Genomic DNA, 13246 nt, shown 5'->3' with positions numbered 1-13246 from the left:
TCATCCTCTGTCCCTGCCACACATACACATATTTCCCACTCCCATATCCTCCTAATAAAGGAACAGTCTGCTTGTGTCATTAGGACCCTCTAAACACTACTCACAGTGGCGCCAGATTGCATTTGGGTATCACGGTTTTCTCCTTCACAACCATTAGTTTCCTCTAAAGTTAACGTTATGGGTTTTTCTTTGTATTTGCTTGGTTTTCTGTCATCAGTTTAGCCAGTCTCCAAGAGTAGATTAAATCCACTCAGGATTTTCAGATGCATATGGCATTCTTTCAGTTCCAGTTTGTTGAATCTTGGTGCATCTGACTTGTCCCTTTCTAAACTAACGGCTTGCTCTCTCCTTACACAGATGATGGTCACCCTTCACTGACATCTGGGGATTCTTTGGGTTGGGTTTCCTTTTTCTGGTGTCTTATGCCTTGCTCCTTATTTATTCTCTTATTTTGGTACATCTTCTAGTAACTTCCTGAGAATAGGGTTTGTGGGTTGTTAATTTTTCATGACCTTGCAGGCCTGAAGATGTCTTCATTTTGCCCTCTTTCTTGATTAAAATAGTTCAGCCGGGTATAGAATCCTGAGTTGCAATTGTTCTCCTTAAGTTTTTTTAAAAAGACATTTCCTCGTTGTGCTGTGGCTTCAAGTATGGCTACTGAGATTACATGAACGTTTTGAGTTCTGATCTTTTCTGATTTGTTATCTATTTTTCTCCTCTTTTTGGAAGCTTGTGTCCTATTTCTCTAGTGTTATGGTGTAATTTGAAGATAGTGATGTGAATTGAAGTTTTCATGTGTGATGCTGGGCCCCTGTCAATTCTAGGAGCACGTATTCTTTAGTTCTGGGAAAATTTCTTTTTTTTTTTTTTTTTGAGACGGAGTTTTGCTCTTGTTACCCAGGCTGGAGTGCAATGGCGCGATCTCGGCTCACCGCAACCTCTGCCTCCTGGGTTCAGGCAATTCTCCTGCCTCAGCCTCCTGAGTAGCTGGGATTACAGGCACACGCCACCATGCCCAGCTAATGTTTTGTATTTTTAGTAGAGATGGGGTTTCACCATGTTGACCAGGATGGTCTCAATCTCTCGACCTCGTGATCCACCCGCCTCGGCTTCCCAAAGTGCTGGGATTACAGGCTTGAGCCACCGCGCCCGGCACGGAAAATTTCTTAAATGATTTTGTTACTGATTTTTTTTTCCCTCCCATATGCTCTGTGTTCTCTGTTTTGGAACTCCTATTCAGTCATTCAACAAATGTTGAGGTTCTGCTATTTAACATGCGTTATTCTAGGCAATTGAGATATTTCAGTGAATAAGTTAGTTTAGAAAAAAATTCCTGCCTGAGGGACATTCTAGTACAAAAACATCAGACAATAAACAATATATGATAGAGAAGGTTTGTGTGAATGCATTTATTATATGTGTTTCTCTGGCTACTTTCTGCTGCATAGGGGTAGGCATGGAGTGGGTAGAGAGCTAGATTTTACCAGGACAGTATTAATGGGGCAGGAGAGGTGAGGGAGTTTGTAAGAAAATGATTATAATGATGGACCTTAAGATTAAACTGGATGAAGAGAATTTCGGAGATATTTAGGCACACATCAGGTATAGTAGAGAAATGTAATCTGTAGATTAGTGGTACCAGCATGGTTGAAGGATTATTGGAATTCTGGTCTAGAAAGAATGACCTAGAAAGATGAGGAATAGTGGTTAGAGGATCCATGGAACTAAATTGTGTAGGGATTACAACTGTCTAATGACGAGATCTAGTATTCGACTGTGAGAGTGAGTAGCTGAGGGTAAGAAGAGATAGAAGATCCTTAGAAGGAAGGTGGGTTAGTCCATTTTTTGCTTTGCTATAAAGGAATATCTGAAGCTGGGCAATTTATAAAGAAAAACGTTTTCAGTGGGTACAGTGGCTCAAGCCTGTAATCCCAGCACTTTGGAAGGTTGAGGCAGGTAGTTGAGGTTGAGTGTCAACACCAGCCTGGCCAACATGGTGAAACCCCAACTCTACTAAAAAGTATATAAAATTAGCCAGGCATGGTGGCGGGCACCTGTAGTCCAGCTATGTGGGAGGCAGAGGCAGGGAGGGAGGCAGAGGCTGCAGTGAGCCAAGATCAAGCCACTGCACTCCAGCCTGGGTGGCAGAGTGAGACTTTGTCTCCAAAAAAAAAGAAAAGAAAAAGAGGTTTAATTGGCTCATGGTTCTGCAAGCTGTACAGGAAGCATGGTGTCATCATCTGTTAAGCTTCTGAGCTGTTTCCTGAGCCTCAGGCCAGGCTGGTCTTCAACTCTTAACCTCAGGTGATCCGCCCACCTTGGCCTACCAAAGTGCCACCACGCCCAGCCGGCCTCAGGAAACTGCTAATCACAGAAGAAGCTGAAGTGGGAGTAGACACGTGTAAGTCAAGAGTGGAAGCCAGAGTGGGGAGGTGACATACACTCTTAAACAACCAGATACCGTGTGAACTACCAGAGCAAGAACTCGCTCAACACCAACGGAATGGTGCAAAGTCATTCATGTGGGATCTGCCCCACGACCCAGATACCGCCTACCAGGCCCCACCTACAGCACTGGGGATTACATTTCAGCATGAGATTTGGAGGGGACAGACATCCAGACCTTATGCGGAGGTGTTCCAGAAATTGAGAGATCATTTGTAAGGGAGATCCTCTGCTTAGATATACATTGAACTTGCCAAAAATTCAGACAGGAATAGTCCAGAGGGAGTGCAAGTTGGGAGCTATTTAATAAATGGTAGTGAAGGAATGGGATTATGGCAATGATAAGTAGTTGGTATATATAATTTGAAGAGATGAGATTAAGACCTGGGACTTTTAGGGAAGATGGAGGGAAAATAACACTAAGGAAAGCAAGAGGACACCTATTCCATTTTTAAGTTCAGTGGTAAGAGGCTGTGGAAGTAAAAAGCCAGTGCTTGGCTGGACATGGTGGCTCATGCCTGTAATCCCAGCACTTTGGGAGGCCAAGGTGGGTGGATTGCTTGAGGTCAGGAGTTCAGGACCAGCCTGGCCAACATGGTGAAACCCCGTCTACTGAAAATACAAAAATTAGGATTGCTGGCATGTGCCTGGAATTCCAGCTACTTGAGGGGGCTGAGGCAGGAGAATTTCTTGAACCCGGGAGGTGGAGGTTGCAGTGAACTGAGATGACACCGCTGCACTCCAGTCTGGGCCACAGAGCAAGACCCTGTCTCAAAAAAAAAAAAAAAAAAAAAAAAAAAAAGCACGAGCTGCAGAAGCAGGATTCTTAAGGGAGAGGGTTCTCATCAGAACATGAGGGTAAAGGGAGGATGCTCAGAGAAGAGATCGAGGGCAGATGGTTTGCTGATAATGGACTGGTAATTCTAGAAGGCACAGTGGAAAACTTTCAGGCATTGGGAAAGGTTAGGAGATGAAGGTTAGTGGCATACAGACCCTTGTGAGAAAGATGCAGAAGAAGGACATGACCCTTTGCAAGATGCACATAAATAGTAATGATAGAGATGAGATTAGTCCTGGTTCCTTCAAGGCAGCTGAAGATGGTGACCCTATGTGTGTTGAAAGGGCAGAGGTGTCTTGGAAGCATAGATTTACTTAGATTAGTCCCAATACACAGCTCACCCTTTTCCCATTGGGGACTGGCAAACTTAATCTTAGTGCAGAAGCTTCCCTTTGACCCCTTTTGATAGAGTTCAGGACAGCTGGGAAGCCATCTCTATATATCCAGTTATTTTTATATACAGAAAGTTTTCTAAGTAAGAAAATTTAACCTATGTGTAAAAGTAAACAACAAAAAACTGCTCATGGACTCTTCCATTTTTAAAAATAATCCATTGAATATATCCCATCAAATAACTGTTGACATTTTTGTTTTATTTTATTTTAGAGATGACGTCTTACTATGTTGCCCAGGTTGGTCTCGAACTCCTAGGCTCATGTGATTCTCATGCCTCGGCCTCCCAAGTAGCCGGATATATAAGCACATGCCACTGTGCCTGGCTGGAATTTTCCATTTTATTTTTATTTTTATTTTTTGAGACGGAGTTTCGCCCTTGTTACCCAGGCTAGAGTGCAATGGCGCGATCTCGGCTTACCACAACCTCTGTCTCCTGGGTTCAAGCAATTCTCCTGCCTCAGCCTCCCAAGAAGCTGGGACTACAGGTGTGCGCAACCATGCCCAGCTAATTTTTGTATTTTTAGTAGAGACAGGGTTTCACCATGTTGACCACGATGGTCTTGATCTCTTGACCTCGTGATCTACCCACCTCGGCCTCCCAAAGTGCAGGGATTACAGGTGTGAGCCACCACGCCCGGCCTGGAATTTTCCATTTTAAATAGAAGTAACAGAAAATACCCCAAAGATGTACTGTTCCACAAGCAGACACAAATTTAAAATATGGCTACTTTTATTGGGACACCTGGTCCTGGGGCTTGCTCTTTTCGGTGTTTATTCATAGCTTATCTTTAGCACCTAGGACAGTGTGTCTCCTGTTAGGCACTCAAGAAAACAGGTTTTGAATGAATTAATGATTTGTGTGGCTATTATGATAAGGGTCTGCTTTGTTCTATGATGTGGCCATAGAGCAAGCATTGGCTTCATTTGAGAGACTGGAACTTGCTGATGAACCTTTATTTTCATTTCAGATTAGAAAACTGAAGCTTCAGTTAGAAGAGGAACGACAGAAATGCTCCAGGAATGATGGCACAGTGGGTGACCTGGCAGGACTGCAGAATGGCTCAGACTTGCAGTTCATTGAAATGCAGAGTAGGTACCAGAGGACAGGCCAGTCCTGGTCTATGTGTAGACTGTCCCAGGAGTGGGTTTGTCAGCAGGCTTCTGGAGTCTTGTAATATACTTTTTTTTTCTTTTTGAGAGGCATCTTGCTCTGTCGTCCACACTGGAGTGCAGTGGTGTGATCAGCTCCCTTCAACCTCCGCCTCCTGGGTTCAAGCAATTCCCTGTCCTGAGAAGCTGGGATTACAGGCATCTGCCACCACCCCTGGCTAATTTTTATATTTTTAGTAGAGACAGGGTTTCAGCATCTTGGCCAGGCTGGGCTTGAACTTTTGACCTCGTGATCCACCCGCCTCAGCCTCCCAAAGTGCTGGGATTACAGGTGTGAGCCACCAGCTTACATTTTTCTTTTTTTTTTTTTTTGAGACTGGTTCTCACTCTGATGCCCAGGTTGGAATGCAGTGGCACAATCTTAGTTCGCTGCAGCCTGTTTTTCAGGTTCAAGCGATGCTCCTGCCTCATGCTCCCGAATAGCTGGGATTACAGTCGCCTCCCACCATGCCCAGCTGATTTTTTGTGTTTTTAGTAGAGACTCAGTTCCACCATGCAGGCTGGTCTTGAACTCCTGGGGCCTCAGGTGATCCACCCGCCTCAGCCTCCCAAAGTGCTGGAATTACAGGCGTGAGCCACCACACCCGGCCATAATACGCTTTTCTTAAGAGATATGCTACAGAGATTGGTTAGTCCTTGGCCAGTCCAGAAAAAGTCCTAATCAGCAATATAGCTGAATAGAGCGCTCCTAGCCTCACGTGTGCTTCAGGGGATGATGAGGTTTATTGCTCTTACTCTTTCTGAGTAAAGTGATTTCCAGGAACTTCTTGCACATAGTGAAATTCCTTTTGACAACCTGGCACTATCCTTTTCCACACCTATGTGTCATCTTTAAGCTCCCATACAGTAAGCTGCCTTCCCCATTAAAGTTTTTTTCTCTGGAATTTATTTTGGTTAATTGGAGGAATATATTTGGAACTACTTTAAACTAAACTGAACAGTTTCAGAATTTTCCTAGAAGTATTTTTATTAATCCAAATTAATCTTTATTAGATGAAATGTAAAATAAGTCCACAAAGTAACATCTATTCATTTTACCCAGATTATTCCAGTTTTTCTCACTTTCTACTTTTGACCTCATAATAAAATGATCACTGTATTCACACTAATTCCCATGGTAGGAAGATTTCAGCAGCAATTTGTAGTTAGCCTTTGTTAGTGAATCTGTATAATTCTCAGACATTTTAATTTTTCCAATAAAAATAGTGACTATTCTGATAACTAATATTAAAAATCTTGTTTATTCCCTAGACTTTTCATCTAAATCTTCTGAGATAGGCTGCCAAGAAAAGAGTTCTTGGGGCCAGGATGAGGTGGTGGATTGCTTGAGCTCAGAAGTTCAAGACCAACCTGGGCAATGTGGTGAAAACCTGTCTCTGAGAAAAAAAAAAAAAAAAAAAAAAAAAAGAGTAAAGGTTTTTTGGATTAAGGCTTATTAACTTTTGATATTGGTATTATCTCTTCTATTAGACATCAGTTGGGACACTTGTGACATTTCCTGGTGCATATTTTGTTCAAAAATGCCATTTTGGTGTGGAGAGTGGATGAGGACAGGGACATAGGAAGAGACAGACAGACTAGTTAGGAAGCTACTATGATGGTGAGCCTGAACCAGTTCAGTGGCTGTCAACAGTCTCAGAGAGAGGGTAGGGGACAGATCTGAGAGATTGTCCTTATGCAGCAAATTTAAAAGGAATTTATATGCGAATGCTTCCTAGAATAGGTAGGTGTCGAATAGCAGGTATTTTAAGAAGGTAAAGTACCCAGGGAGGAGGTGTGGAACGGAGAGAGCTTTGCAGAACTGTGGGAAAGCTGGACAAAAGCAAGCAGCTCCCCTGGACGAGAAGGCCAGGAGTGGAGCAACTCTCGGTTCTGGACAGTGCCTTCTTCTTATGCAAGTGTTTTGGAATGGGATTTCAAAACACACGTGAAATTACTGAGACAAAGGACTTAAGCTTTTGAAAACAAGACGGAAAGGTGGTTTGGAGAGTGAGAAGGAAGCAGCACATTTGGATAATCAATAGGTTGCTGAGGTTAACAATTTAAAAATAAGATCCTGGGCCGGGCGCGGTGGCTCAAGCCTGTAATCCCAGAACTTTGGGAGGCCGAGGCAGGTGGATCACGAGGTCATGAGATCAAGACCATCTTGGTCAACATGGTGAAACCCCGTCTCTACCAAAAATACAAAAAATTAGCTGGGCATGGTGGTGCGTGCCGGTAATCCCAGCTACTCAGGAGGCTGAGGCAGGAGAATTGCCTGAACCCAGGAGGCGGAGGTTGCGGTGAGCCGAGATCGCGCCATTGCACTCCAGCCTGGGTAACAAGAGTGAAACTCCGTCTCCAAAAAAAAATAAATAAATAAGATCCTGAAGCTTCTTTTAGAGTTCAGAAATAGGAATAGTTCTCTTTCACTACCAGATACGGCTTTTGGGGAGATGGTAACCCTGTTACTTTTAAGGTGACAGTAACTGTCCAATTAGAAAAATCTCTCACATTGAAGACTATAGATAATTGTAACCTTGGTCATGTGGAAATGTAGCAAAGTTCTTAAGTTTGATAATCTGAGTATTTCCGGTGGTAGGTTAGATTTGGTTATCTTTTGGAAATCTTATTACTCTAATCATGCCAGAGACTGGTTTTTGCTAAATTTGGATTCTTGGAGGGATTTTAAAAGTCCCCCCGCCCACCAATCATTTCTAAACTTTTCATTTTAAGTGATTTACTTCCTAGGTCAGATGTTCGTCTGATAACTTACAGCTCTACCCATAACACATTATCATGTTACTTAACAGCATTTATTCCAGCGTATATTGATTTAAGCATACACTATGTGCAAAGCACTTGGCTAGGTACAGAGGTAGATTTTTTTTTTTTTTTTTGAGACGGAGTTTCGCTCTTGTTACCCAGGCTGGAGTGCAATGGCGCGATCTCGGCTCACCGCAACCTCCGCCTCCTGGGTTCAGGCAATTCTCCTGCCTCAGCCTCCTGAGTAGCTGGGATTACAGGCATGCACCACCATGCCCAGCTAATTTTTTGTATTTTTAGTAGAGACGGGGTTTCACCTTGTTGACCAAGGTTGGTCTCGATTTCTTGACCTTGTGATCCACCCGCCTCGGCCTCCCAAAGTGCTGGGCTTGAGCCACCGCGCCCGGCCACAGAGGTAGATTTAAGAAGGCCAAGACAGGCCCCCTCTCCTTATATACATATACGATGTTTAAGAAGCATGATAAATGTCATAAAATGCAAATAAAATACAGCAAGAGAAAGAGTTATAATTAACTAAGGAGAGACATGTAGGAGGTGAAACTTGAGCTTGGCCTTGAAAGTTGTTTATTACTTAAGTCAAAAGTGGGAGAAAAGGACCCTTAGGGTATTGGACAGCGGAAGCAAAACCTGGAAGATGGGAAGGTCTGGGCCCAGTCCCATGGCCATGGAGGCTCCATAGGCTCCACATAAGGTTGGCAGGGGCTGCTGCTGAATTGGCAGGGCTCCTTTCTCAAGCTCTGCTCACACACATCATAGGGTGAAGAATGAATTTTCTTCTAACTCTTGCTGCAAGTTATACTGTAGTATAGTAAGTGCTAGAGCATCTTGTAGTATATACCGTCCAGAACCTGGGCTGCTGAAGATGCTGTGGTTGTTGTGTGTGCATTTGTATTTTGTAATCTTAAAGACTGCATGGTCCTCTAGGTGCCGCAAAGGCACTGCCTGATGGCTCATACTGTCCATCTCTGACAGGTGAAGGTAATTCATTGTTATCTTCTGTTCTAGGAGATGCCAACAGACAAATTAGCGAATACAAATTTAAGCTTTCAAAAGCAGAACAGGATATAACCACCTTGGAGCAAAGTGTAAGTACTTTTATATAGTACCAGGTGATCTAAATGTCCTTCCTGCATCTAAGTGGCTAACAGCCCCATGAATGCCTGGGTTGCCTTGGGATGCCTTTGCAGTTGGATCCATTAAAGTTCTGTATTAAAATAGAAAAGCCAGCAGAGAGCACTTGGTGGGGCATTTTAGCCTTCTGTTTTCTCTAAAAACATAGGAAACTAGAGCTGTCATTGTTTTTTGTAGATATTTCAAGAGAATTCAAGATCATCATTTGCAACAAAATCCCTTAGTATACATTCCAGAAAGTTTTAAGAACTTTTCCATTTAGTGAGTCTCTTTGGCACTTAAACAATATGGTCATCATAAAACTTAGCATGGGAAATTGGCCCTAAAATGACTCTACAGCTGTAATCCTCTCTGGGGACATTTCCTGATTTATAAATAGCAATGAGTTCTGAGAGGACCTATGACTCACCCTTAGGGGACTTGTGTTAGATTACTTGGCATTTATAACAACGTTGCATTTCCATCTTGGCTACCAAAAAGTGGTGACTTCTGGTGCCCAGTAATAGAGGCCTGTGTTCTTAATACTTACAGATTAGCCGGCTTGAGGGACAGGTTATGAGATATAAAACTGCTGCTGAGAATGCTGAGAAAGTTGAAGATGAACTGAAAGCAGAAAAAAGGAAGCTACAACGAGAGGTACGTCATAGGCTTCTTGGAAAATACATTCCTAAACATATCTTTTGGAAATAAATTCTTAGCTCTGTAAGAAATGTGATACTTAAGGAAACAGCAGTGGAGTCACTTATTAAGTTGTGTTGGTTTTTGACCTTCAAACTGACTGCCATCTACTTTTATGGTTTGGTCAATTAGATAGTAAGTCAGTTTTTGTTTTTGCTTCAGATCAGGGCTGTTTCTCCAATTTCATCCTTTCTGTGATTAAAACAAATAAAGAATCCTCAGTATCATCATTTAATACCTCTACCTGACAGAAAAAATGAGGCTGTGTGTCCTGCACAGGGCCACAGTTAGCAGTGCATTCATTTTCCAGGAAGATGAAAATAAAGTAGCATTGCATGTTGTTTCTGACCACACGTAGTGACTGCACTCTCCCTGTCTCCAGTTACGAACAGCACTGGACAAGATTGAGGAGATGGAGATGACCAACAGCCACCTGGCCAAGCGACTGGAGAAGATGAAGGCCAATAGAACAGCACTTCTGGCCCAGCAGTAGGAAGACCACCCTTCGGCCTGGGTGCTGCTCCTTGGGGCCCTACCTAGAGGGACTGACTTTTGTCCATTGACACAAACCCCTTTTAGTACTGTTTTGAGTTTTGTCGTTAAAACAGCCACCTTTGTATTTTATAATTTATGAGCGAATGAAGCCGGTTTGAATCTTCGTGAATGAACACTTTGGATTTTGTTGTAGTTTGATTCTAGACTAAGAACCAGTCCATGCTGTTTATTTTTTATCTCCATAATTGTAGAATCATGTTTACTTAACATCTTCCCCCAGCTGCCTCAGTAACTGGGCACTCGGAGGCCTTGGCACGGGTTCTGGAGGACAGACAGCAGTTCTGTGAGTGCTGAGATAATACTTGCTGGAGACCTCAGAAAACACAAGTGCCTTCTCCACGGTGCAATTCAGACTTCAGTGATCTCCAGTGGTCAAAAGACATTTACCCTTAATATCAGACAACATTTATATTTTGGTGAAGAAACAAGTTCTTGGATGAGGAATCTGTGTTTCACTCAAATTTATATGTCTGGAGGAAAAAAGCCTTTTTTTTTTTGTAAAATATTTAAATTTATATAAGAAAATGTTAGAAAAAAATACGGGGAATGTATATAAAACTTGCTTTATTGCATGGGGCAGGGTAAGTCCAGGCCTAATACTCTTATTAAAGTAAGAGTCAGGTCCTTTATTCTTCAATACAACTGTGCTGTACCTGGTAAAGTATTTTATCTGCTGCTTATGTGTGGAATGAAACCTCAAACAAACCCAAAGGGGGAGGGTAGGGAGAGTGGGCAGGTCGGAAATCAGCCTGAAGATTCTATTAAATACACCCTTTTGCCAACCACAGTTGGCTACTGACATGTTTGTTACAGGAGACTTTAAAACAAATCACGGAAACCACATCTGTCTTCTTTTGTCTCCTTCTCAAGGAAAAATAATCTGGAATGTAGAACTTTTAAAGACTTTAGTTTCATCTTTAGTGGTACCCTGTCTGAGAGGTTTTTTTAAGTCATGGAGTACAACTGTTTTGAAGGATTTATGATACTCTTTTGCTCTCAGTATCCAGGTGGTTTTATTGAAATTATTATTTTATCTTTAACGTGTTTACACAGAAAACATATTGGGGAAAATCTAGTGACTAAAGGCACATGAGATAATAAAACTAGACTTTAAAAAGGTAACTCAAAAGTGAATGGAATCTCTAATATTTGTTCCTTCTTTAGCCCTTCATTTAAAAAATATGGATACCACTCTCTGGAATTTAGATGATTTTCCTATACATTTTCTTTTGAGACAGAGTCTCGTTCAGTAACCCAGGCTGGAATATAGTGGCACAGTCTTGGCTCACTGCAACCTCCGCCTACCGGGTTCAAGCGATTCTCCTGCCTCAGCTTCCTGAGTAGCTGGGACTACAGGTGTGCACCACCAAGCCCGACTAATTTTTGTACTTCCAGTAGAGACGGGTTTTGCCATGTTGTCCAGCCTGGTCAAAGTCCTGACATCAAGTGATCTGCCTCCCAAAGTGCTAGGATTACAGGTGTGAGCCACCCTGCCCTGGCCTATACCTTTTCTAATAGTAGCAACAGTTGTGTGGTTGTGGGGGTGGATGGAAAGGTGTTCTAAAATGGAGGTTTATTCTTGAACTCCATCCCTGCTAGAAGCAATGTACTGTGTGGCCCAGCTCTTAAAGCTCAGAAAACCCCTCTTCCTCTCTACTCAAGGTCCCTCAGCCTGTGCCCAACCTGGGCTCATGGAACCTCACTTCTGAGATGCCCTGGTCTACTCTGTGGAGTTCTTACTGTTCAAAACTGACCTTGCCTATTTTGTGGCATAATAAATATGACTAACTCAAACTTACGCCGGGGCAGTGGCTCACCCCTGTGTTCCCAGCACTTTGGGAGGCTGAGGCGGGCAGATCACCTGAGGTGAGGAGTTCGAGACCAGCCTTGCCAACGTGGTGAAACCCCGTCTCTACAAAAAATATAATATTAGCCGGGCATAGTGGCACGCGCCTGTAATCCCAGCTACTTGGGAAACTGAGGCAAGAGAATCGCTTGAACCCAGGAGGTGGAGGGTTGCAGTGAGCTAAGATCGAACCCTTGTACTCTAGTGAGTGAGACTCCGTCTCAAGAAAGAAAAAAAAAACAACTCATACTTACTATAGATGAAATAGGGACTGTTTTCTTCCTTTCCTCAAGTTTTTTTTTTTCCTTAACAATTAGCTTTGATTATTGAATACACTAGATGATCAAGTCAAGCTTTCTCCATGGTCAATGCCATCAGAGCCTGTTCATCAGGACCTCTTTTAAAAGGCATCTGAACTGACACAATATATACATAATAAAATTAAATAAGAAATCATGTTAGGACACGTCTATTTATTTATAATCAATCCACCATGTATAAAAGAACACTACCAGTTAGTTAGAAGGCAACTGTAAGTCTTAAGTGTTCCCAGCAACTTCGGAATACAAAGAATGAACAACACGCCCACAGTGCACAAATGACCATATTTAACACCTCTCAAAGACTCTGTATAGATCAGGCAGGTTAGCAAGCTGCAGGATATTACCATCTTCTGTGAAATGTTTAGGAGGCAGAATGTGTGAGCGCAAGGCTTTATAGACAATGTGTTCCACAGTCCACTTCCAGGAGTCTGAAATGGAGCCAGGCACTTCACTCTGGAAAACACATTAGATGTCATAAGCCTCCCTGACTGCATCCCAACATATACTGGCATCCTGGCTGATGGGATGTGCACTGGACCTGGAAAGACTTGGTGGCTTGTAATGGGCTGTGTTATCTAGCGTGTTTTTTTTTTTTTTGAGGAGGAGTTTCGCTCTTGTTACCCAGGCTGGAGTGCAATGGCGCGATCTCGGCTCACCGCAACCTCCGCCTCCTGGGTTCAGGCAATTCTCCTGCCTCAGCCTCCTGAGTAGCTGGGATTACAGGCATGCGCCACCATGCCCAGCTAATTTGTTGTATTTTTAGTAGAGACGGGGTTTCACCACGTTGACCAGGATGGTCTCAATCTCTTGACCTCGCGATCCACCCGCCTCGGCCTCCCAAAGTGCTGGGATTACAGGCATGAGCCACTGTGCCCGGCATCTAGTGCTTTTGAAGTGCATCTTGTGGGCCAGCCTCTCAGGGATCCCACAGGCCTGAACACAAGAGGATTTTTTTGTTATTTATTTATTTAAAGACAAGGTTTTTCTCTGTCACCCAGGCTGGAGGGCAGTGGTGTGATCATAGCTCAATATAGCCTCAAACTCCAGGGCTTAAGCCATCTTTCCACCTCAGCCTCCCCAAATGCTGGGATTACAGGT

At 43.1% G+C, this 13246-nt stretch overlaps 2 protein-coding genes across 33 annotated transcripts in view; one reads left to right on the top strand and one right to left on the bottom strand.

Annotated features, from left to right (window-relative positions):
* LRRFIP2 (LRR binding FLII interacting protein 2) overlaps nucleotides 1–11108 on the top strand; it is a 137130-nt gene extending 126022 nt beyond the window's left edge. For all 28 annotated transcript variants that reach the window (XM_039461912.2, XM_039461910.2, XM_039461907.2 and 25 more), the window contains 4 exons: nucleotides 4648–4768; nucleotides 8621–8700; nucleotides 9278–9382; nucleotides 9807–11108. In XM_039461912.2, coding sequence (XP_039317846.1) covers nucleotides 4648–4768; nucleotides 8621–8700; nucleotides 9278–9382; nucleotides 9807–9917 — 417 coding nt within the window. In that variant the 3' untranslated portion in view covers nucleotides 9918–11108. The remainder of the gene's footprint in view (nucleotides 1–4647; nucleotides 4769–8620; nucleotides 8701–9277; nucleotides 9383–9806) is intronic.
* A 1170-nt stretch (nucleotides 11109–12278) lies between these two features.
* The window catches only part of MLH1 (mutL homolog 1), a 58276-nt gene continuing 57308 nt past the window's right edge, over nucleotides 12279–13246 (bottom strand). For 2 of the 5 annotated variants that reach the window (XM_003930907.4, XM_074406010.1), the window contains one exon: nucleotides 12279–12601. In XM_003930907.4, the coding sequence (XP_003930956.1) occupies nucleotides 12434–12601 (168 nt within the window). In that variant the 3' untranslated portion in view covers nucleotides 12279–12433. Of the gene's footprint in view, nucleotides 12602–12842; nucleotides 13082–13246 lie in introns of those variants that run through there. The other 3 variants (XM_074406009.1, XM_074406008.1, XM_074406007.1) reach the window with 2 other exon arrangements.

This window comes from Saimiri boliviensis, chromosome 9, assembly GCF_048565385.1.
Source record: "Saimiri boliviensis isolate mSaiBol1 chromosome 9, mSaiBol1.pri, whole genome shotgun sequence".
Lineage (NCBI taxonomy): Eukaryota > Metazoa > Chordata > Mammalia > Primates > Cebidae > Saimiri > Saimiri boliviensis.
This window is presented reverse-complemented; position numbering and strand designations above follow the sequence as displayed.